This window comes from Condylura cristata, unplaced genomic scaffold (genome assembly GCF_000260355.1).
Source record: "Condylura cristata isolate star-nosed mole 26May11 unplaced genomic scaffold, ConCri1.0 scaffold00020, whole genome shotgun sequence".
NCBI classification, from domain to species: domain Eukaryota; kingdom Metazoa; phylum Chordata; class Mammalia; order Eulipotyphla; family Talpidae; genus Condylura; species Condylura cristata.
Genome location: NW_004567121.1, coordinates 2,164,971 through 2,189,068, shown reverse-complemented (window position 1 = coordinate 2,189,068; position 24,098 = coordinate 2,164,971). Strand labels below are relative to the sequence as shown.

The 24,098-nt window shown below is 50.0% G+C and overlaps 1 protein-coding gene across 1 annotated transcript; it reads right to left on the bottom strand.

Annotated features, from left to right (window-relative positions):
* Positions 1-530: 530 nt before the first annotated feature.
* Positions 531-23,691, bottom strand: MALL (mal, T-cell differentiation protein-like). The gene is made up of 4 exons (XM_004686116.2): positions 23,584-23,691; positions 5,678-5,845; positions 3,844-3,963; positions 531-1,800 (listed from the first exon to the last, which is right to left on the bottom strand). The coding sequence occupies exons 1-4, from the start codon at positions 23,689-23,691 to the stop codon at positions 1,738-1,740; spliced, it is 459 nt and encodes a 152-aa protein (XP_004686173.1). The 3' UTR covers positions 531-1,737.
* Between the last annotated feature and the right edge of the window lie 407 nt (positions 23,692-24,098).

Here is a 24,098-nt window from a genome sequence, read left to right as displayed (position 1 = left end):
GTCTTACTTTGTTAACTCTACTGTGTGCTGGCCCAGCACTAGGGTTGGGTTGAAGAACTAGCTAGCCAGCTCAAGTAGCTCCTGAAAATATTCATAAAGGGTCTTCCAAGATGTCCAGAACAGATTTTTCCAAGAGGAGTCAGCTTGGCCTGTGGAATTAAGGCCTGTCAAGTCCCTGCAGGTTTTAAGAGAAATTGTTGTTGCTTTAACTACTTAGAAGAATACAGGTGATACAAGTTTAAGGTTATCTCCAGAAATAACCTTCCTATCAGCGAAACCCTCTATATGGCAAAGAACACGCCTTCATCACTGGGATTGGCCTGTCAGTTAGGGTGAGTATCCCAGACAGCCACCAGGCAATGTGGTGAGAATTAAAATGTGTCCTGTCAAGATACTGGGGCGACTCGGGAGGTGCCAATAGGGAAGCCAGAGCTTCAGAGTTTTCTCTTCTGTGACTCCCTGCACTCTAGGAGCAGAAATAACATGATACAAAATGATAAATTCTAGAATCAGCTCAGACAATCCCCGTCACATAATAATTTATTTCATTTCAAAACAACAGCAGGCACAGGCAGTGATGAGATTTTTGCCCACCCCATCGCCTGAGGTAGGAGACCCAGCACAGAGAAGAGGAAGAGGGGCTAGAAGCCCCACACAGTGGAGAATGCCAGAAAGCATAGCTTCCTTTTGAAGAACATTTACTGTGAAATCCAGCACCTTGACTGTAGGTTTCCGTGTGTACGCAACCAGCCCTCTCTTTGAGTGCATTGCCCAGGCCCTGGCCAGACCTTCACAGCATAAGACTGGCCTCACCCAGCTGCACCACTCAAGGGGATGCAAGGGGCACTGGTGTACTGAGAAGCACGGTCCCTGGGCTCCTCTCCTGCTTCCTGAGATGTCCCATGTGGTGTGACAGGAACCCAGAAGTGCCGGCCTGCCTCCATCATAGATGGTCTTTTCTGGGGGACAAAGTGCTGGGCCTTGGAGACCTGACCCCAAAATCCTGCAGCCGTTTCCTGAAAGTCCTGACTTTGGAGAAAGGGCTACACCCTTCTCCTCATCCCCCACTCCTGCCCCTCCTGCCCACCCACCAGCTCTTACTGTGTAACAACTCTGTAGAATCATTCACTTGTTTTCCCTCTCAAATCCACCCTCAGCATTGATTTTATGCCAATTTCCCTTGGATCCGACAGCGGGGGAGGTCTGGGCACTGTAGCGGGCCCAGGCTGCTCCCCAGGGGTGGGGAGCTGGTTGGGACAAGGACCCCAGAGCACAGGTACGGCCGGCAAACAGTATCACCTTTGGGTGGGGAGGTGTTAACAGCACCATTTTAGTTTTAAGGAAATAAGACTGAATGTTCTTATAAACCTGATGTGGGCCACCTCACTCCTGAGGCGGAATCCAGAACAGGTGTGACAGTGTAGATCTGAGCGTCTCAACAGTGAGGACCTCAGATGTTAGTTTCTACAAGAGCTGGGTTCTTGGTGGGAAGATTCTAAGAGATTGTTACTTTCCCAGGCAAAGGAAACAACTGATTTTTCATATTCATCAGAATGAACTGAAAAGTCCAAACAGATGTGCCAGTGTGATGTCATCTCTCAGGCTGAAAAGATGGTTTATCCCATGGATGATTCTGTGGATCTATTTAGCATCCAGATGGCCAATATTGAAAGTTGCTTCAGGGAGCCAGTAACCCGGGTATTAAGAGAATTTCTCCTTTGGGCAGTTCCTTGATTCTCAGTGGTAGTAGATGCTGAAGGCGTGGAGGATATAGAGCAGGGTGGTGATAAAGGCAAACAACTGGAAAACAAGCGAGTGACTGTTATGATGGCCAGACCCATGACTGCCCTGCCGCCGGGGCCCTCGGCCCCAGCAGCTGGGCCCAGTGTCCTGACCCTGTCCCGGCTCTGCCCCATACCCTGCCCAGCCTGTGGACAACTCCGCCTCCTCCTTGGAGCTCTCTGTCCTGGCATCCATGGTGCTATGGTCCTGCCCTGACTGGTTCCACGTTCATCCACAAATGTGTCCTCCTCCACCAGGCCGCAAGGGGGCGGTCGCCATCTCTGTCCCAGGTCCTCTCTGGTGCTGCCCTCCTGCCTAAGCACTCTCCCCCAATCCACCCTCATCCTCGCCTCTACTCTCACTGCTCCAGATCTCTGCCCTCGAGCCTGCTTGTCAGCTCCATGAGAATGCCTGGGGAGCCATCAAGCGCTCAGTGGCCCAGACTGAGCAAACCTCACACTGTCATTGGCTCCAGGACCCTGCCCACCCAGCTCTTCAGGAAAGCCCATGCCCCTCTGAACCCACCCTTCCTCCACTGCTTGTCCAAAGCCATTCCCAGAGTCTTGGTACACACCCTCCAGGCCTGGCCGACCAGTCTGCACCCCATCACCCCACTGCCTACTCCCACTATTTCATCAGGCATTCATTCATTCATTCACTTAAAAATACATGTAAAGGGCCCTCCCTGGTGGCACAGTGGGTTAAAGCGCAGCACTAAGAAGCTAAAGCCACATCTGCATGAGTTCGATTCCCGCCTGCCCCGGGGGTGAGCACATGGGGGTGACCACATGGCGTGGCAGACCTCTCCTGACCCGCCCGCTGCTCCCCTCAGCAGTGTACTTCGTTGATCTGCCTGTTCTGCTCCCCACTCTGTCTCTGGTGAAGCCTCTCACTGCCCCTGAGCCTCTGGCCTGTACCCCAGTTCTGTATGCACAAATAAATAAATCTTTAAAAAAAATACATGTAAAGTATTTGCTATATTTCAAGAGGGACAGTGGCTATAGCAGTGGGTCACAGTGCTTGCCCAGCCCCCCATTCTTATGATGGGGACAACATCCCATGCTACACCCTTCTTCCTGCCACCTAATCACTGCAGGAACCCCACCCTCTGACTACACTGCTGGGTCCAGAGAGGGAGGGGCGCTCCACCCCACGCAGGCCTTACAGTGTCCCTTCCTCTGCAGTGTACTGTGGAGGGGCTCTAGAGGAGGCGCCTGCAGGCTGTGGCTCGCTGCCACACGAGGCGCCACTCCTCAAGGGGTGAGAAGAGGCTGCTGTGCAGAGACTAGAAGAAGAAATGGAGCTGGCCCTGAGTCTGGGGCCTAGCATATCGAAAGTCTAGGGGGTCCTGGTCTTCCCAGAGTTTGGCAGGACCACCTTGCGCTGGGCTCCTCCCGTCAAACGCTGCTCTGGTGCACCTCTGTCATTGAATGAAAGGACGTGGAAACAGCTGGGCTGTGCTAAGAAATTTGGGCTCCATGAGCAGTGGGAGCCAGGGAAGGTTTTCCTTAGGGAGAGAGATGCTCTAATTTGTATTTTGTATTTTTTTTTTAAAGATTTATTTGTGCATACAGAACTGGGGTACAGGCCAGAGGTGCAGGGGTGGCAAGAGGCTTCACCAGAGACACAGTGGGGAGCAGAACAGGCAGATCAACGAAGTACACTGCTGAGGGGAGCAGCAGGCGGGTCAGGAGAGGTCTGCCACGCCATGTGGTCACCTCCGGGGCAGGCGGGAATCGAACTCATGTGGAAGTGGCTTTAGCTTCTCAGTGCTGTGTTTTAACCCGCTGGGCCACCAGGGAGGGCCTGTATTTTGTATTTTAGGGGAAAAAGGTATTCAGAGGACTGTGTAGCAGATGTCAGAGGAAACAAAGCGGAGGTGGGAGAAACAAAACATGGGGGTGGCCTGAATTAGGGCCTGTGACACTCCAAGCTCTGAAGTGCACAAAACCCCTCCATGCCCTGGGGTTCCTTCAGCCAAGGGGCTCAGGTCCGTCTCACAGACAAAGCTGAACCTCATGTGACACCCGCCCCAGCATCGATGTCTGGCCCTGCACTCACCGTGGCTGCCGTGTTCAGGTAGTACTTCTCCACCATCACCTCAGAGATGATGGTGGCATGGGCCTGTAAGACCGCTGCGCTCATGTAGAGGATGCCGGTGGTCCCATGGTACAAGCTGTCCTGGAAAGGGAGAGCAGAGGCGATGGCTGATGTCATGTGGGCACTCAAACAGGGGAGCCCTTTCCTCCCTGGCTACACATCTGGGCAGAGTGAGAAGAGAACAGCTGGTTCCTGCAACTCCCACTTCTTTTGGGGAAGTCTTTGATATCTATGTAGTAAACACTAATGGATTAATCAGTAGTAATAATACTATCAACATCGGCCAACATTTGTTGAGTGTGCATCTGTGCCAAGCTCTGTGCTAAACTCTGTTCTCATTTATCTCACTTCACTTTGACCACTGTGAGCTAGGTGCTTTTTCAGTGAGCACAGTTTTGAGAAAATGGAGGCTCAAAGTCAAGGTCAATGAACAGGTGACGGCATCAGGATCTGAACTTAGGCCCTGTGAACTCCAAGCCTATGCTCTTGACCACTAGCCCTATGAAGACCTGCCATGTGTGGTCACTATACTAACAATATCCATATATTGTCTTGTTTCATCTTGCTAGGTAATTTTTAGTAGCCGTTTTAGTAGCCATTTTCCTATGGCTACTATTTTGACCCCTAATTTATAGATTGGAAAAAGGTCATGTAGTAGAGCTGGTAAAGTCAGCTTAATCGAATTAAAATTTTGATACTTAAACTTTTGATACTAAACTCTCAACAGTGTTTTTCGACACGTATGTCAAGCAGCCATTTAAAATGGTCATCAGTGTTGGAGGAATGTCAAAATAGACCAATCAGTATTTGCAATCCCAAATGATACGTTCGATTCAGGACAATTAGTCAGGAGATAATAGAAAGAATGAGAGAAAAAGCCGATGGAGCAAGACTGTTACATTCCTGTGTGTGACTGCCAGTCACCTGTGTGATGTGACTTGAAGCCACTTAGGGAATGGTCTTGACAGGAAGGTTTAATTCATCTTCAATGAGCCTTTAGTACTGAATTCTAGTTTGCAGAAATTTCAGGGATAGAGGAGCAAGGAAAATCACACCAGGAAGAAACAACGTTGTATGTGTGTGATAATATAAGAAAGTTTGCATATATTTTGGAGGTAGGCTAAAGTGTACAGAATGGAATGATGTGATGTTTGGGATTTGCTTGAAAAATCTTTGAGAGTAAAAAAGGCTTGATGAAGCAGGTGTATAAAATCTTGATAATGTTGGAGTCTGGATTATAATTATGTGAGTTTCCATAATCTAATCTTTCCTATTTTTGTGTATGTTTAAATTATTCAATAGAGAAAACATGTTGATGACTATCAAGATGATGTGACAACATGAAAACATTATATTAAGTGAAAGAAGCTACATCCAAAATTATGGTTCAGTGTAATTAAAATATGGACATTTTGCATAAAATTTGCAAGACTATGGATGAACCCAGTTATTGTGATAAGATCTTGAGATTGGATGATATGCTTCTTATTAGTATTTCTGTTGACATTATACCAATTTACCATAAATAAAGTTGAGGGACAATGTGTCAGGATGTGCTTAAGACAGGACTATACAGCCTAGATATACGGAAGGCATGGGAGAAATACAGTGACAGAGGTGCTGTGGCTGAGGGCTGTTTTCTTTTTAATAACACACGCATAAAAATAAAGTCTAGGCTCCTTGGAAGTCACTGGTCCCAGGTCTGAGGTTCCCCTCACCACCCAGAGGCCCATGGTCCTTATAACACTTGAGGGGGGAGGACATCGGCCCCAGAGGAGCAGGGCTGGGTTCTTACCAGGACAATCCAGGAATCAAATCTTTTGTAAAATCCCAACAAGTAAGACAACAGGAACACCAGGGAGATGAGAAAGGAGGTGAGCGAGACATACATCACCCATCCTTGCAGCAATGGGTATGTCACCTGGGTCGCAGCTACCAGGATCCAGACCCAGAACCCACATATCTATAAAGAGAAAACCGTAAGAAGTTTTATTTGCTCGCCCTGTGCAGTTTACCGTTGTGTGAAGGTTAACAGCTCTGGCTCGGCTGTCTCTAGTTACCTTAACTTCAGGTGAAGTTAAATGGGAATTGAGGGGAAGCTGCCCCTGTTGTGGTGGTAATTTAGGTCTCGTTGTTAGAAAATCCAAGGGGTTAGCTCGAAGGTTGTCCATGGAAGGACTTGACCAGAGGTGGCCAGTGGCTGTGTCCTCTTGGGCCAAATAGTGTTGGCATGTACAATTTTTTTAAAGATTTATTTATTTATGCATACAGAACTGGGGTACAAGCCAGAGGTGCAAGGGCGGTGAGAGGCTTCACCAGAGACAGAGTGGGGAGCAGAACAGGCAGATCGACAAAGTACACAGCTGAGGGGAGCAGTGTGCGGGTCAGGAGAGGTCTGCCGCGCCATGTGGGTCATCTCTGGGCTGGGGATCAAACTCGTGCTGAAGTGGCTTTAATTTCTTAGTTCTGCGCTTTAACCCCCTGTGCCACCAGGGAGGGCCGGCATGTATAATTTGATAAGATATTTCTAGATCAATTGCTGACACTTAAAACAGGTTATTTCACACAAGAAATACAGATCTCAGATATTTCTTACCAAATCCATGCTTCTGGCCATAATGAACCCATTTCCCCAGGCCATAGTAGACTGAAATGATCTGTGACCATATCATTAAAAAGGACCTAGCAGACCACACCACTTCCCCTCAGCCTGACACCACTCCCTGACGCGCACTTCCACGGTAGAGTAGTGCTCACCTCGTGCTCCTCTTCACCCATTGACAGCCTGCCTGGGCTCTGAGTGTGTGGTCCGCAGCCCTCCAGGTATAGTTTCTGACACGAGGCCAGTTACGAGCTGGACAATAGAGTCCCAGTTTAATCACCTTTCAGCTCTGTCCAGTCACTTATTATCCCCATGATGGAGAGATCAAATCTTTCTCCTGTACCTCTGGGTTGTGTCCTTATTTGACTGGGGGTGATGAGTCTAGGGCAGAATTGAAACATCCAACATACATGTCCAGGTGAGGCTGGAGAGGAAGGGTCCCTCACTCAAGTGATTTTTTTTAAAGATTTATTTATTTGTGCATACAGAACTGGGGCACAGGCCAGAGGTGCAGGGGTGGTGAGAGGATTCACCAGAGACAGAGTGGGGAGCAGAACAGGCTGATTGACGAAGTACACTGCTGAGGGGGGCAGCGGGCGGGTCAGGAGAGGTCTGCCGTGCCATGTGGTCACCTCCGGGGCAGGCGGGGATTGAACTCATGCGGAAGTGGCGTTAGCTTCTTAGTGATGCGCTTTAACCCGCTGCGCCACCAGCAAGGGCCCTCAAGTGGTTTTGTTACTGGTTTGTCTCAACTTCCGAGCTCCTCTCCTGAGATGCCTTGGTTCTCCCTCTCTTCACCTCTGTTAAATCTGTGCTGCTGCACCCCACATAGGCTGGCCTCCCAAGGCACCCACCCCAGCCCCTCTTGTCCACTTGTCCTCTGGATGTCCTCACCGGACATCCCTCTGGGGGTATCCCTGCACTGTCATGACCTCAATAGCAAGTGCTTCACTGATGTTTACATCCTAGACACCGACTGTGCCCCACCCGGTCCTGGTCCTGCCCCTTGAGCTCGTCAGGCCCAAAGTACAATACCTGAACTCAGTTACTCCTCCCCGCCCCCAGCACCAGCTGAGGATAATGATCCTTCTGAGGGAGAGAGGGTGTGAGGATGAGGGGATGAGGATGCGTGTGTGAAGCTTCCAAAGATAATGATGATGTTCTATCTCTGACATTCCTGGGGGCACATGGGAGTGTATATTTTATAAAGCAGGAAAATAATTTTGAAAAAGAATGATTTTTTGGAACATGGGTACTTGGGGTGGTGGCGGGGGAAACAAGGATGGCTCCTGGGCTTGTGGTTTGTAGAAAACACACTACCTTTTCCTTTACAGCCTGTGCTTTTCTTGTCAAGCTAAGAAATCTTTCCTTACTTGAAAGATATTCTTGCAGCTCAGGTATTATTTCTAGGATTATTTTCTGTCTTAAAATAAAATTGTTGGGGCCCTCCCTGGTGACTCAGTGGATTAATGCAGCACTAAGAAGCTAAAGCCACTGCAGCATGAGTTCGATCCCCGCCTGGGAGGTGACCCACAATGCGCGGCAGACCTCTCCTGACCTGTCTGCTGCTTCCCTCAGCAGTGTGCTTCATTGATCTGCCTGTTTTTCTCCCCACGCTGTCTCTGCTCACTTTTTTCTCCCAGGGCTAGTGAGTCTTGATGGTGTGCGCATGACTGTGGGGGAGCTCAGTTCTGACCGATGCTAAGACAGACCTTCTGGACTAAGTAACTCCACTTCTGTCTTGTTCAGCTGAAGGACACGAAACTTCCAATGCTCGCTTTTCAAAACATATTCCTGACTTTCTGGGACTAGTAGTACCCATCTTGGCAATAAACCTACACATAGATGTACTGCCCACCCCTTATCAGGCTTCCACTGTTGCTGTCCTAGAGAGGAAAGGCATTACTGAATTTATGAAAAATTCATGGGCTCTTAAAGAGAGATGTGGAACAGGAGATGAGAACCCAGAATAGACTAGGAAGCTGATCTCGAGGCAGCACCCTCAGCTCTTAGAGGCTGGACAAAGGCCCCAGAAACCCAGCCTGCAGAAACCCAGACTTCTCAAGGCACCAGCTGGGGGAAGCACATTCCCCAGACCTTAACAATCAAACTCCAAGTGAGTGTTGGAAGCCCTAGGCTGGACCTGGGGCTGCCTGTCTTGAAAATGGGTTGTGGAGAGATCAGCACTTCTGTCCTCTGATCACCCTGAGAAGGGTTCTTGTGTGTCATTCCTAGTGACAGGAGCTGTTGATGCCATAGGGAGGTACCAGGGCTCAGTGGTAGGGGACCTGCCAAGTGTCTTCCCTGCCAAGCCATGGGAAACACATAAAAGTAGAGCACATTGTCAACTTTCAAACAATGCTTGCTATCAGTGGGAACAGCACTCAGGATTCAGTGACTGCCCCAGAATGTATGACATTTTAGATTTATATTAGACCCCTGTGGGAAGGGAATGATCTGTGCCATTCACTGCTGTATTTCTGGTATCCTGACAAGGGTCTAGAACAAAGTAGGTAGGAAGGGGGTCCAAGCACATTCTTTTGACTAAAACTATACCACCACCACCATCACCTCACCTTCACCAGAAGCATGCGCTCACTCCGACTGCCTCCTGGCTCTGCTCTGTTCTAACTCCTGCAGCTCCCTAAGGTGGAGGAGCTTACTGCCAGCTCTCCCACACCAGGCCTGGGGAGGGGACAAGGGTACCTTAGCTCCACCACCCCATCCATGCCTGCAAAGGGGGCCCCGCCCTTCTCTTGCCATCAAAGACTGACCTGCCAGATACTACTTACCTGTCCCCCCTTAATTCTCCCAGTCTGTGAAATGGAGCAGGACTGGAGGGGCCACACAGGGAATGGGTCTCTCTTCACAAGCTGATTTCAACTCCCTGGGCAAGAGTCCGCAATTGTGGGGGGACCTACTCAAATTGCATGGGAAGCTTCTGCAATGGCTTTAGTGGTGCACAAACAAAGTCACAAGAAGAATGCTATTTACTTTCTGTTTCCACACCCTCAGCCTTCTGAACAGCGGAAGGGACCAGGGCCAAGGACAAACTCCAGATGGAGGCAAACCCAGTAGAGTTTATCTCCTTTCTGTCTCAAGCAGTTCAGGTTGGATTTTTTTTTTTTATAAGTAGGGCAACTTTGAGTGTTTGTCTTGACTAAAAAAAAACCCACACAACAAAAATCTTACATTTAACTTTTCAGATTTTCTTGGCAATCTAAACTGCTCTATTATTTTAATTCTCATTTTTTATTTCCCAAGGGCAAAAGATATTTTTAGATGTTGGAATTGGCCCCCAAGTGGCATGTTTTATTGTAGTTAGATATTTCACTCACATGCATTTCAAGTATAATCTTGGCATTTTTTCTTATGAACAAACACAAATTACTCATCTATGCGTTTTCCAAAGGCTGAACTGCAACTCAAAAGGGTTTTTTAAGGTAAAAGGAGCGTAAGGATAAGTTTGCTTACTTATTCTTCTCTAGAACATGGAGAATGGCTTGCTTACAATTTGAAAATGGGTAAAAGTACTAGAGTATAAAACCGGGGTAACGCTGTCCAGATTCCAGTTTGAACTGGAACGTCTATTACCTTCAATAAAGAAAATCTTGTAAGGTGCCTGGGGTGAAATCTGAAGGATCTGGAAGATTCCTGCTGGTGAAGGGGGGGGCTGGGACAGGCAGTAACAGCCACAAGCGACTGAAACCCATCAACTAAATCAAATCAACAAGGTCAATGTGGTGCACTAAAGCAGCTCCAAAGTCTGGGTCCTGCCCCAGAGATTCTGACTGAACTCAAGGGAGGCTGCAGTGTTCAAAGTCCCCTACACACGCAGAGGTCAGGGCCTGAGAACCGGCTTACCCATTACCCACACCAGTGCCTGTGGCATGTTCCTCCTGGGTTTGTGCCACATGTCCTTCTCCCTCAAACAGAGGAGGTGGGGACCCACCTCTTGTTCTGTGAGAGCCAGAGCCTCTCTGTGGCCCCTGGGGACTGTTGGGAGCCATTGCTAGCTAACTCATTGCAGTGTTACAGATAATGGGTGCAAATAGTCCCGGAGGAAGGCCCAGAGGAGGGAATCCCCAGGTTCTAACTTTCTAAGAGAGGAGAAATTCCCTCTGGGACAGCTGGGAGGTCAGTCAGCTGGATGAGTGAGGTAACATTTTGGGGCACAGACCCTTCTGAGAAGTTGATGAAAACGTTGGTCACCTCGAAGAATGGGCCTACGTACACGCACAGTTTCTGCCTACACATTTCAGAACTCACAGACCCTCAAAATCACTCACAGGCCTCAGGTTGAAGTCATTTGCCATCTACAGGTTCAATAACAGTGCTGTCAACTGCCCTGTTCTTGTGACAACAGTGATCAAGACATTAAAAGCACACTCTGTTTTACCTACTGGCTCCACGTGTGGGTGTTTGGCCTACAGGATAACGTACATGAACACAATGACCAGGTAGAGGTTATTTACTGGCGCCCTGAGGAATATAGAAAAGATCAGAACAAATGGAGTTTTCAGACAGAGGCGACCAGTGAAAGTAATTTTGCCTCAGCAACTTTCAAAAAAGAATGAAAAACTCTTTGTGTACCCAACATGGAACAAGCCCTATACATTTTCTAAGACAGAAAAAGAAGGAAATGTGCGTGTGTGTTTGAACATGTGCATTTGTAGATGCAGAACATTTCTGGAATGAAACCCAATAACCAGTCAGTGCTCTGGCCTCTTGGGAGTGCAGCTGCTTGGCTCTGGGCTAGTGTTTTGAATGTGGAAGCTAATCCAAAAGTAGCTGATATTCAAATGTTGCGAAGAAAGACACCTTGCGGGACAAGGGGACTCTTGAGAAAGACTTCTAAGAGGGAGAGCCAAAGGCAGGTCTCCGCCTTTCCTTTGGGGAAGGTACATGGGCCTGCCATCACCCTCTGATGAGCAGGCTGAGGGGCTGAGCTTTCACACACCAAGAGCTTCTAAACACAAATGCGACCAGAGTGAAGACCCCATGAAGGGCACAGGAGGAGCCAAAAGACGCAGGGGCTTGGGCTCGGGTGGCCCGGGCTCTGAACAGGGCTGGGATGCGTGGGCCTGGGTGGAGCAGGCCAGGACCTGGGAACCACCATCGATACCCTGTGGCAGGTTTTTCTGCATAGCTCAGGGTGTTTCTCCACAGCAGGCCTCACTCCCCACCAACACTGCATTCCTTTTTCAACCTCTTGTCTTAGTGTCATGACAGCTTTGTCTCTCCTTCCCCTGCCAAGCTGACTGTGAAACGCCAGCAATTTCAGAATGGAGGGAAAAGCCCAAACCAAGCTGGTGAGGCCCAGGTCGGAGGTGCCAAGAGAACTGGGGACTCCAGTCCCACTGACAGTCGGGGAAGAACGCGATCCCTGAAGGACAAGCTCAGGTCTTGGTCACAGTGGGACCAGGACTCCCTGAGGGAGCCGCTGCCACTGTGATGTTTCCAGATGAAAATTACTGTCTCTCACATTCAGGAACCCACCTCCTGCGTTTTTTAACTGTATCCCCACCACCACCTTAAAACAACTATAGTAAAATACACAGCAAATTTTTCCACTGTAACCTTTTTAAGTGCACAGTTGTGCACATAATGCAGCCGCACTCTTGTGCAATCACCACGCCCTTCCATCGCAGAATGTTTTCACCTCGCAAAACAAACTCCACCCCCATTAAGAACAACTTCCCAATCCTGCTGCTGCCCACTGGAAACCACTGTTTTTAGCTCCATTTGCTATCGCCCCTGTCCTCTTAGGAGTGGCGTGATAGAGTATTTGTCCTTTGTTCACTTAGCTTGGTGTTCTCAAGGTCCACTCATGTTGTAGCATGTGTTGGAACTCCAATCCCTCTTAAGACCTGAATAATATCCCACTGTGAATTACACTTTTTATCCACCCACCCGTCTGTTCATGTGGTTGTTTCCACTTTTTGGCTATGACGAGGCGGGGCGTACAAACACTTTAAAGGGCAAAAGCTAGAGGAGGAGATCCATCCTGGGGCTGTGCTCAGACCCTGCACCCCGGCAGCTCTGCTGCAAAACATCCCGACACTCAGAGCGCCTCCAGCACACTCGGCTCACACCGCAGTGGCTGGGGCAGGCCCCTCCAGAGCTGTCTGCTGAAAACACCTCAGCTCAAACCAAACTACAATGCAGGCATGAGAGCTGTCGTTTTTTAAATCCTCAGTTTTAAATGGTCAAAATAATGTTGGCAAGAATTTTTTTCATTATTATATTCCTTCCCAGGCTTAGTTCTTATGGTTTCATATTTCTTTGTATAAAGTTGTGAATCATGGTGGATATTCCTTTTGTATTCTACTTTTTATATTTTGGCATTTTGCTACCTGACTTGATAATACAGTCGTTGTAGGACGGACGTCGCTGCTGAAATTGAGTTAGCTAATACTGAACAATTGTTCCCAGGGGAGGTATAAGGTTAGGTTCCGAGAGCAGCTAGTCATGGTATTTTCATCAACGGATCAGCACAGAGCTATTTTTTTAATGTGTGTTCCTATTTAAAAGCACCTTATTCAATACATTTCATTGATTCATTAAAATTAAATTCTCAGTTAACAGCTCTGTAACTACAAGCTCATCCAACATACATTTTCTCGGTGAGAGACACTGCAGCCTTCTTGAGCCTAGTAACACTAGCCAGCACGTCACCCCGCCACTTGGGGGCCGTTGTAAGCAGCAAACCCACCAACAAAAGCCTAGCGTGAAAGATGCGCGAGACAGACCACGGGAAGGACCGGAATCGTGAGGCAGAACCCTCTCCCGCCTGACGCCACCTGCTGGGCACTTGTGCATAGAGCGGCTGACATGACCATGAAAATGCTGTGAGCACTGCTTTTGGGGTTACAAATAAGTGTTAGGGAGTGGGTGAATTAGCAAATCCAGAATCCGTGAGTAATAAGAATAAACTTCACTTTCAATGTCACAGTCACATCCCCCTGTGCAACGTGGGGGTGTTCCCAGCTTTCCCGTTACAGAAAGCCCTGCAGCAAATGAATTGTTGCAGAGACAGTTGGCTTCTCTTCAGTGGGTTTTGAGGATAAGTTCCCCAACAGGGCTTGCTGGTGACAAGTGTGGAAGGGAGGGGATACCTGTGACATTCCAATGTCTATAAGGCTCATTACCTCCTCTGGCTGGGAACACATATGTGACCCGGTCCTGGACAACAATATACACAGGGATGCCTTCTGCAGACCCCTGGGAAAGGTTCCCTCCTGCTGAGGAGACCCAGAATGGGACAGTCCCCACTTCTGTCCTGCCAGTGTCTGATACTAGGCCTGGAACTATGAAATGGAAGGTGAGAGAAACGGGAAGATCAGAGACTTTGGACACAAATGCATTGCTGAAGGATCAACCTGGACGTGGGGTCCAGCTGACTCCAGGCTTCCTGGATGGGAAATGGTCATCCTCCCTTCTGTTCAGGCCAGCCTGAGCCACCCACAGCCCTTGTCCCAGCTCCGAGGACCACCTGGGATGTGGGTCAGCTCACGTCTCTTAGATCACCCCACTGGCTCCCTCATGACTCGCAGGCCAAATTCAGGCCACAGCAGAAGCGCCCTAAGTGATAACCCCGTGCCCCACTCATAGAGCCTGCCCTGTGCCCACCCCCATGCCTCCTTCAGTGCCCCCAGCACTGGGGTTTCCAAACATGGACTGAGGCCCACTCAGTGGTGGAGTCCATGGAGGTGCTCACCAATGGCATTACAGAATTAAGTAGACTGGTGCAGCCTGCACAACAGGGCGCTGCAGAATTACTGTGGCAAATAAATACTGTTTCCTGCATCTTTTGTTTCAGTTACACGCGCACTCTCTCGCTCACACACACACACACACACACACACACACACACACACCAGGTTGCCATGAAAATCCATTTCTTCTGTAGCTCGCAGTCAGCATGTGGAAGCCCTTGTTCTAGCACATCTGCCTCAGGCCTCTGCCAGGCTGAGGTGGGGCCCCTTCCTTCACAGCCCTGTCCCCCCCGGCTGTGGCTGCTGCAACAGGAGCCCAGTTCTGGGCTCTGGGGGCCACATTGGGGCCCGTGTGGGAAGCGTGAGATTCTGAGAAAGGAAGGGAGGGGTCTCTGTCGCAGAGGAGGATGGCAGGCTGTAAGGATGAGTGGCTGGCGCCCAGGAGTGCCCAGCTCTGTGGTGGCCGGAACTCACCACCAAGGAGCTGGGGCCTTTCCTGTACACGCTGCTGTCCCACGTGTCACAGCTGGAGGGCGGGCCCAGCCGGCAGTGCCAGCCTCTGCCAGGTCAACCCCGGTGAGACAGGCCCTCTTGCGCAGTCCTCCCCTGGCTGCAGGCTTCTCTGTGGGCAGCTCAGACAGCCCAGTGCCCACTTGGGGGCTATTTACAGTCCATGAAGCAACTTCCGTGCCTGGCTTTGTAAAGTCTGCAGTCTTATAAAGTCTTCTGGGCAGACATTGTTACCACCTTTCTACAGAGGAGGAAACCTATTTTGAGAAGCCAGGTAACCCCCATGTTACCCATGGAGGTGTAGACTGGAGTTTGGATCCCAAATAGCCAGCATTATATAAAAGTTCTAAGTTCCATCATTCAACCTGGGACGTTTCCAAATACCGAGTCACCTCATTCTGACTCAGTCACCACATCCTGACTACAATGAGGATTTTCTCTCTGTGACTTTAAGGTTAGCAGGAAATTGCAGGCCCAGTCCCCTTGGCCTCCGGTGGGGCCCCTGTCTTATCCGGTCCATTCCAGGAACAATGGTACTGACCAGAGCTCCCTCCATGACCACTCCTGGCCGAACGAGGCATATAAGGAGCACTCCATACCCACAAGAGCTCCTGAGACAGGCTGGCCACATGCCAAAGAAAATCAGTGCCTACACCTTGGGGTGTTGCCCAGGAGGGGCAGGATGCCACTGGTGAGTCAGTAACCAGGCCCTGTCTGCCTTCCTCCCCTCCCACCACTGGTTTCCTCCCCCAGGACCACACCCTCCCATTCAGAACCCAGGCCCCCCTTGAATCCTGCTTTTTATTTATTAAATAATATAGATTTACAGTGGAACATAAAAAGAGTAATAAAAGTACCCACATCCATCCAAGTTCTAAAGGCTTTTCCTTTTTTTTTTTTTTAACTGTGTACCTTAGAAAAGTTGTAAAATACAAAGATATAAAGAGGCAGGATAAACGTATCCCACTCCTCACAGTAGCCTCCCACCTGGGCCTCTCCCTGACTAGCTCCCACCACGTTAAGTAACCACACATTCCTTCACATGTTCCCAGGAAGCTGCAAGATGAGCCCTGAATTGGGTGCAAGAGAAGTTCATGACCTCCTTTCCCCACAGGCACTCACATTTTGTGATGAGTGGCCACATTCCTAGGCACTAACCTGCAACAGCAGAGACCAGACCAATGTTACCTCCTCCAGGAAGCCCCTCCTGACTACCAGGCCAAGAGCACCCCTCACGATTTCCCCCATGATCACTCTTTGCTTCATTATCTCTCTTCATTGCTTCTTCCCTGCATCTTGAGCTCTGGGTCAGCTCTCTGTCCTATGGCACTGTGTCCCCAGTGGCCCCAAAGGATCTGGCATGAAACATGCTGCTGACCCACTTGAGAAAGGTGGTGAGAGGTGGGGTGCTCAACTCTTCATGCATCTGAGCTCCATTCCTATGAAGGAGGTTCCACCTGGCATCTCCTGGGACCAGCCATGGATTGGCATTTCTGCCAGCAGCCTGAGCGGAATGGGGACAAATGCCCACTGGTTTGTCCCCACCCATTTCCTGCTGCATCACCTCCCAGGCCCTAGGTATTCTCCAAATCAGAGCATCTTCCCTCAGAGTGTGGTTTGGATTTCCTGGAGGCTTTTCTCACCACCTTGCCTTCTCTGCTCCTTACCTGCCTGGTCAAACAAGCACACCATCCCTCCCTGCAGCCACCACCTGAAGGCGTGCAGAGCAGACAACCAAAGGTAAGGTGAGGGGCTGAGGCGGCTCTGAAACAGGCCCAAAGGCTCTGAAGCCCCAAGCTGTGTTATTGGCTCTGCTAGCTAGGGAGCCCCAACCCCACCCCATTCTGGGGCCCACGTGGTACAGCTTGAGGCAAGGTGTGGGGTACAACTGGAAGCAGGGGGTGGGAGCTGTGGAACACGGGTACAGCTGACTCTGCCGCCGGGACCGAGCTCTGCGCCCCTGTGTGGGCCTGGAGCAGCCAGCAGCTGTGCACTCCGGCTGCCAGCAGGGAGACTTGACCAGGTGGGATCAGCTGAGGAGCAGGTTGGCAGGCAATTACCCTGTGAAGCAAGGGAAGCAAGGTGAGAGACAAGGTGCCAAGAGATGAGAAGGGGAAAGGGTAGGGAGCACTGAGGCCTGGGTTTCTCCACCTTCCCTGCTCTGACCTGCTTCCTGCATTTGTTGGTCTGGTATATACCAGAAACCTCCTGCGTCCCACAGATCTGCCTTGCCCAGGGACAAGTTCTCTGGAGCCTGGAAGGGCGCTGGCTATAGGGGTACCTCTTATCAGTGAGATTTCTTATCTGGGGTTTCAGGAGGGCCAGCTGGGTGAGAGGTGCTGGGCTCCTCCCGTTACCCTCTGCCCGAGTACTGGTTATTTCCCTGGTTAGCCAAAACCCTCTGTGGGTTGGCCTGCCAGCAGTGGACTCACTGTGCCCCGTGGCCAAGCCCGCTGGGTGCCAGCTGGGTGGGGCTTCCTCCAGAGGTCCGCACACAGGCCACAGCCTAACTGGGCTGGGTGCAGCCCCTTCGTGTGCGAATTGTCCCCCGGGTGCCTCAGCATGCTCCAGCCCCTCAACTATGTCAACAGCTCCCTGCATACACACACATCAGAGGTATTATGGGCTCAGTCCCAGCTCACTACAGCAAAACCAGTATCATATTAAAGCAAGTGACACTTATTTTTTTGTTTTCCCAGTGTGCATATAAAAGTGGCTCATGCTGTAGCCTGTTAATTGTGCAATCGCAGTATGTCTGAAAAAACAAAGTACATTCCTTCATTAAATGAGACAGACATGGAGTGGGCATGTGTTTTTGGCAAAATGGCACCGGCAGACTTGTTGACATAGGGTCACCGCAAACCTTCATTTGGTGAAAAGCAGAGTCTGCAAAGCGAGATGCTGGAGGTGGGCTGAGCCCCTCCCGGACACACCCTCTGCGCTTCCCAGGCTCCCTGCACCCTCCCAGCACAGTGTCATTTATTGGTGTTCCTGGCCTTTCTCCACTGCCCCACAAGGCATCCAAGTCCATAAAACAGGGCCATGTCTTTTTCATCTTTATATCCTTATGCTCGGCACAGAGTAAGTACGCATTGAGCAAAGAATGTGAAATTTAAAGGGGCAGTCTTCCTCTTTGCTTACTTTCTTGGAGTCCTCGTCTGAGTCACCCAATGTCTCCCTCCTCAATTCAAACCCTTCAAAAGTGCTGAGCCCTCCCCATGAGCTAGCCTAGAGGCCTTGGTGGTATGTGGGTGATGTGGGTAGCTGCCCCACCTTGAGGCAGCTCCTCTAGTCCCAGTCTTCAGCAGGCACAGCTGTGCTCTTCTCATGCTTCACCCTAATTCCTGTCTAGGGGTGCCTTCCACATGTTCATGCATCACTCCTTTGAGTCAGGGCCTCTCTTTTCCCTTTATTACTACTTTCTTGTATCCCCCCAAAAGCAAAACATGGGGCCAGCAGTAACATCCCGATAAATCCTGCTGGCTCACAAGTGAGAATTTGTCCTCAAGACACCCACAGTTTTCAGTCGTAGGCCTGATGACCAACAATAATAGAGTGGGGCTGACATTTCTAGAGCATTTGCAATGTGCTGATGATTCCTGTGAATGTCCTCATTGAAAGCCCAGCGCTCTCTTCCGCCACCTCTGCTGTTATTCTCTCCACCACTGAAACTCAGAGAGGCTCAGTTACCCTCCCAGAGCCTCAGAATGATCAAGGATAAAGTGCTCTAGACCCCATCCTATTGACTCCATTTTCCTGAACCTGAATGCACTGGGGTACCTCAGAGTAAGGGCTGAGGCTGGTGCAGGGAAGCAGTATGGCTATAGTCAAGGAAGATGCAGTGGGGAGGCAAAATTCCTCTCTACATCTGCCAGCTCAGCTCTTCTCTCAGGGCCTCCGCCCACTCCCAACACACACACACACACACACACACACACCTCGTAAATTCCCTTCCCTTTCTCCTCTTCTCTTTTCCTTATCACTTGCCTCTCGAGGGCATCCCTGGGTATTAGTCAGAGGGTTGAGTAGTTCCATGGGTGTGGAGGTTGTTTGCTTCCACTTCCTCCAGGAGCAGAGGTGAGGTAGGGAGTGAATGAAAGTACAGAAGCAAATAGATGAATAAAACTGGATAAATTAATTTTTGCTGTTCCCCAGGACTGCAGAGATTTGAGAGGGGAGCAGAGGAAAATAAGGGGAAGGATTTTCCCTTTTAGAAAATTCAACTTCTAAGCCTACATTATAACAAAAGGGAGGGTGCCTGCCCTAAGCCTGGCCAAAAATGAGCCCTGATTCCTCCCCAAGCCTCACCAGGAGCTTCCGTCCACACACTGAACAGCTCCCTCCAGGGGCACCTCTGTAGGGGTCCAGTAAATTTTCCAATAGGCTTTTCATATAGAGAGTAAAGGCAGTGGCCAAAATGAAGGTGAAACTGGGGAGCTAAGGAAGACCTAAGGTTGAGCTGCCTTGGCAGACCTTGGCATGAGTTCTAGGGCGGCCAGCGACTCCCCTGACCACCGTGCAGGCCAGTTCAGAAGCTGAAAACATCAAACACCACACAAAGGGTTCAGATTGTCTCACCTTTTAACTGGCTGACTTTCTAGAAGTCTTTTTAGCTGTTTCCCTTTAATCAGGCAAATATCAAATTAATAAGTTCACTGGTGAAAACGCTGGAAGTTAAAAGACTTCCTTGGACTCTTATTCATGAAGCTCTCCCCCACTCATGGTCACCTGGGTCAGCTTTCAGCTCATAAAAATGCTGATTCCTCAGCTCACACCAGCAGGTAATCAGGTAGTCATGGGGTGCCCTTCCCCACCTCCCCTGGGGCCACCCAAGAGGCAGACTGAGTCAGCCGCCCAGGCCCCACCCCAGCACCACACACTCCCTGAGAAGCCAGGGGTAAACGATGTCTGTTGGCACCTTAAAATACCTTGATTCAGAGTTAGGTATTATGTTTTGAATCTAATATTGCTTTCAAGTCAGCAGACTGAATTCAAAGCAAACAGAACAAAATACGAACTTTGATGCCAAAGCCTCAGAAGTCTTAATAGTTGCTGCTGGGATGCTAAAATAGTACAGTCACTCTGGAAAACGGCTTGTTTGTTTCTTAATGCTAGAGGCCAAGCCACACGCTCACACAAGCCAGAGAAACAAGATGACATCCACACAAAAGCCCGTGCATGAACAGCCACAGCAGCTTTATTTAGAACAGCTAAAAACTGTAAATAGCCAAAATGTTTCTCAATAGGTGGCGGGTTAAGCAAACCATGGTGCATCCATACCATACAATACTACCCCACAACAAGGAGGAATCACCCATGGGCACAGACTGCAATTTGGTTGGATTTCAAGGACATTATCTCGAGAGAGAGAAGTCAATTTTGAAAGACCACATAATGTATGATTCCAAATATTTATGTCACTTTCTCAATAACAAAAGTATAGACATGGAATTAGTGAATGCCTGGGCCTCAGGAGGGGAGAGGGATGAAGGGTCGGAACTGGGAGACTAGAAAACAGGAGGGAAATATTTGTGGTGAAGAAACAGTTTGGTTTCTTGGTTGTGGTGGAGGTCACATGTGAGGTAACAGAAGAGCAGTGTGGAGTCAACCACCACGGTCAGTCCCTGGTTGTGCTAGTCCTGAAGCTAGGAAAATCATGAGTCAGGCTGGGGAAGCTGGGTGAGGGTTTGGGAGACTTCTCTGAACTGTCTTTGCAACTGCCTAGGAATCCATAATTACTAGAAAATAAGACATGTTAAAATTCTTAATCTTATAGAATCTAAAACTAAGCAGCGCTCTATAGGAGCAGGCTGTGAGGAGCAGAGCGGTAGGGAACCTGCAGGTGGCCTGGAGTCTGTGCCATCTTATTCATTGGCATCATTGATGTGGAAGGACCTGAGCCTGCGGGGTGACAAAGGACCTCAGGGAAACCCAGGGACAAGCCTGGTCTCACAGGAGTCTGCTCACCTTGTACCTTTAGCCCCTGGTCTCCAGGGGCAGGTCCTGGCGCTGGGTCTGCTTGCTAGCTTTCACAGCAGGGGTGTAGCAAACAGTCCGGCAGGAAGTGTGCCTCAGACACCACTGCTGCCCGCTCTGGGCCAGTCCCATCATGGGTGCCAGCTGACCCAGGTTATAGACCGCAATGTCTCTGCCCTTCTTGCTGGCCCGAGCTCCTGGCCTTAGAATCCACTGTCTATAGTCATGTCCTTGCAAAAACCTATGGCTCTCCATGATGCCATACCCTTGACAGTCTGCTGGAACTCATGGCCGTGGCACTCTGTGGTCAGACCCAGTGGCAGCAGTGGGCAATGCACCCAGGGGACCAGCACAGGAAGTTGCCCCTAATGCAGCTAGTCTGCATTCTCCTCCAGCCCAGCATGTCTTCTGCTCAGTGGATCACCCACCTCTATAACCGCCTCTGCTCTCCCACTTAACCTCCCCTCCCCTAGATAAGAGATATTCATGAGTCTACATTCTAAATTAGCCACATTCTTAGACAAAACAGGTAGAGAGCAGAGAGGCCATTAAGTAGCTAAGTATGTGTATGTACAAATATATGCATATATATGGGTTATATTTCTATATCTTCAAGGCTTTCAATAATGAATAAGGATTACTTGTGAATTAAAAATAAAGTTGTAATGAAGAAATATCAGTCCAGGTCAATGGACAATGTACAAAATAACTGACCATTATTCTTAAAAGTGTCAAAGACAAAAACTGAGCTACTAACCAAGATTAAAGGAAATAAAGATGATATGACAACTAAATGCAATGCAGATCCTGGACAGGATCCTGAAGCAGAGAAAAAGCATTAGTGGGGAAATAAGTACACCTTGAATAAAGTTTATAGAACAATTGAGAGGATGGCATCAACGTTAATATCTTAATCTTGGTTTCTAAGATGTGGACACGAAAGGAAGCTGAGTAAAGAGAATGAGAACTCTCTATACTATCATTGCCGCTTTCCTTTAAATCTAAAATTATTGAAAAGAAAAGTAAATAAAATGGAACCAGTGACAACATCTCACTGCCTGGGATACTTAGAACCGCAGAGTCTAACACAAGCATGCATTTCACCCTTCCATGTGCAGGGGCTCAGCATCATGGGTTTGGATCCTAATCCTAGACCTTTTCTAATTCCAAAAATTCCATCCCTCTAGCCTCCTGTCCATGGGTCTCTCTTAGCCTCTAGATTTCTCTCTCTGAGAAACTCCGAAGTCACTTCAATGACAGGCCTCCTCTCCTCCACGATTAGAAGAAGCCAGACGGTCTCAACTCCCGGTGCCACAGCCCTTCACAGTCACCCCCTTAAGTATGACTGTGACAGGAAGTGCTCTTCAGCCTCTCTCCTCAAGTCAGACAGGGGCCTGGGGAGGCAGAGGTCCTGTCATCAGTGGTGGACAGGACTGGCAGCAAGCAGGACTGGAGGGGTCCACTGAGATCTTGGCAATCCATGCACTCAAGCTGAGATAGAAGAGGCACCTACATCCCCTGAACACAGAACTGGCAAGAGCACCAGATGTCCTCAGTCTGGCCAGATGCCTACTTTTGTGCCCTGGGGAGAAGGGTGGGGCAAGCCTGGCAGAAACCCTTGGGTGGGGTTTCAGTTGTAGTCACCCCAGTGTTGGGCCTGTCCCATCTGGTTTCTCTTCCCATCACCACCAATGGGTGCACTTTAACCAGTCACCAAAACGTCACTCGGTCAGTCCAGAGTCCCAAGCAGATGACAGAGAGGGTTAGTCATGTCCAAATGAAAGTTGGGGCCACTTTGTAGCTATTCCACTTGCCTGCAGGCAGTAGCACTCCCAAATTCAGAAATGGTGAGAAAATGTCACCCACAAGCCAGATGTTTCAGAAGGTGTTTGCAAACCTCCTTTGCCCTGATTGGCTCACCAGACTTCAGTGTCCTCACTATTGGAACAGGACAGTTGGTTCTGAGAGAACTCGAGTTCTCTTCAATGCACAGCTCTGCAGAGAGCAACACAGGAGCTGCCCAGCAGGGAGTCGGCCACAGGGTGGCCCAAAGAATGAGGCAGCAGCACAGGGTTGCTGTGTAACCAGGGCTGCTCACCCTGTTTTATGGCAGAAGCTGTCGTAAGCTACCTCCGGAGACAAGGCCACATAAAATCCAAGTTGAAAGTCCACTGACCTGACAAGAAAATGATAGTGGGCTTTCCCTGGTGGTACAAGAGGCTAAAGCACAGCACTGTGAAGCTACCGGGTGAAGCTACCGGCAGCCACCGCAGCGGGAGTTCAGTCCTGGGCCAGGGAGGTGAGCCACAGGGCACAGACAGACCTCTCCTGTCCCGCCCGCTGCTCCCTCAGCAGTGTACTGCAGCCAATCTGTTTATTCTGCTCCCCACTCTGTCTCTGGTGAATCCTCTCATCGCCCCCACCCGGTACCTCTGGTCTGTACCTCAGTTCTTGGATGCATAAATAAATAAATCTTTTTTTTTAAAAGAAAGAAAATGAGAGCAGACCCTTTCTCAGAAGGAAAGACAGAGTCCCTATTTGGAACTTAAGAAAATCACGAATAAGCAGCTGGAGAAAACAAACGCTATTAATGAAAATCCGTTTCCAACATCTTCCTGAGGCGCCAGGACCTTGTAGCTGCGTTCCCTCACCACTCCCATCACCAGGTGGCCTGCAGGTCACCTAGGGTAGGTTTCATATCCCCACCCCCTGCCCCACAGTGCGGGAGCCCAGAGGAGTGCAGAGAGGATCAGGGCGAACCTGGCTCTGAGCCCAACAGGGGCGTGGGGGGTCCCAGCGGCTCTGGCCTTGGCCCCCTCTCCCAGGGGTGCATTCCAGGTCAAGACCGACTCCTAGTCCTCCCTTTCTGCGGGTGGCCAGCAGGCCGGCACTTACCACCTCCGGCAAGATGAAGGCGTAGGGGATGGTGAGAAAGAGCGCGACCCCGGAGGGCACCTCGGGCGGGGCGTGGCTGGTGACCGGCGGCGGGTCCCGGGCTGCCATGCTCTCACCACTGCAGGCACCCGCGGCTCCGGCTCAGCTGCCGCGTGCCCGCCCCGCAGCCCTCAAATATCACCTCCTGCCCGACACACCCATCGGACGTCGTCTGGGAGGGGAAAAAAATGTTCCAGCCGAGCAGGTCTTTCCACTCACTCCCGCCAAAGAATCCTCAGGGAAATGTGGCGTGCGTGCGTGTCAGATGGGCCTTCAGGGGGCGCTGGCACAGCCCAGGCTCCCAAGGAGACCCAGAGGGAGTTTCTTCCCAGACTTTCTCTCCTAACAAGTTGTTGAATCCTGCAGCTTGTTGCTGCTGGAGGCCGGCTACAGCCATTGCTCTCCACCCAGTGCACAGGTGAAAGCCAACAGAGAGCTTTTATGGAAGCCCTACTGTGAGCCACGCAACATCTTCA

What these genes read in the sequence shown, in the direction of transcription:
- MALL (XM_004686116.2), bottom strand. Translation starts at nt 23,691, where the DNA reads ATGGCAGCCCGGGACCCGCCGCCGGTCACCAGCCACGCCCCGCCCGAG. An exon ending in CCTTCATCTTGCCGGAGGTG is followed by an intron (nt 5,846 to 23,583) that starts GTAAGTGCCGGC and finishes TTCTCTTTATAG; the next exon opens with ATATGTGGGTTCTGGGTCTG. An exon ending in ACCTGAACACGGCAGCCACG is followed by an intron (nt 1,801 to 3,843) that starts GTGAGTGCAGGG and finishes CTTGTTTTCCAG; the next exon opens with TTGTTTGCCTTTATCACCAC.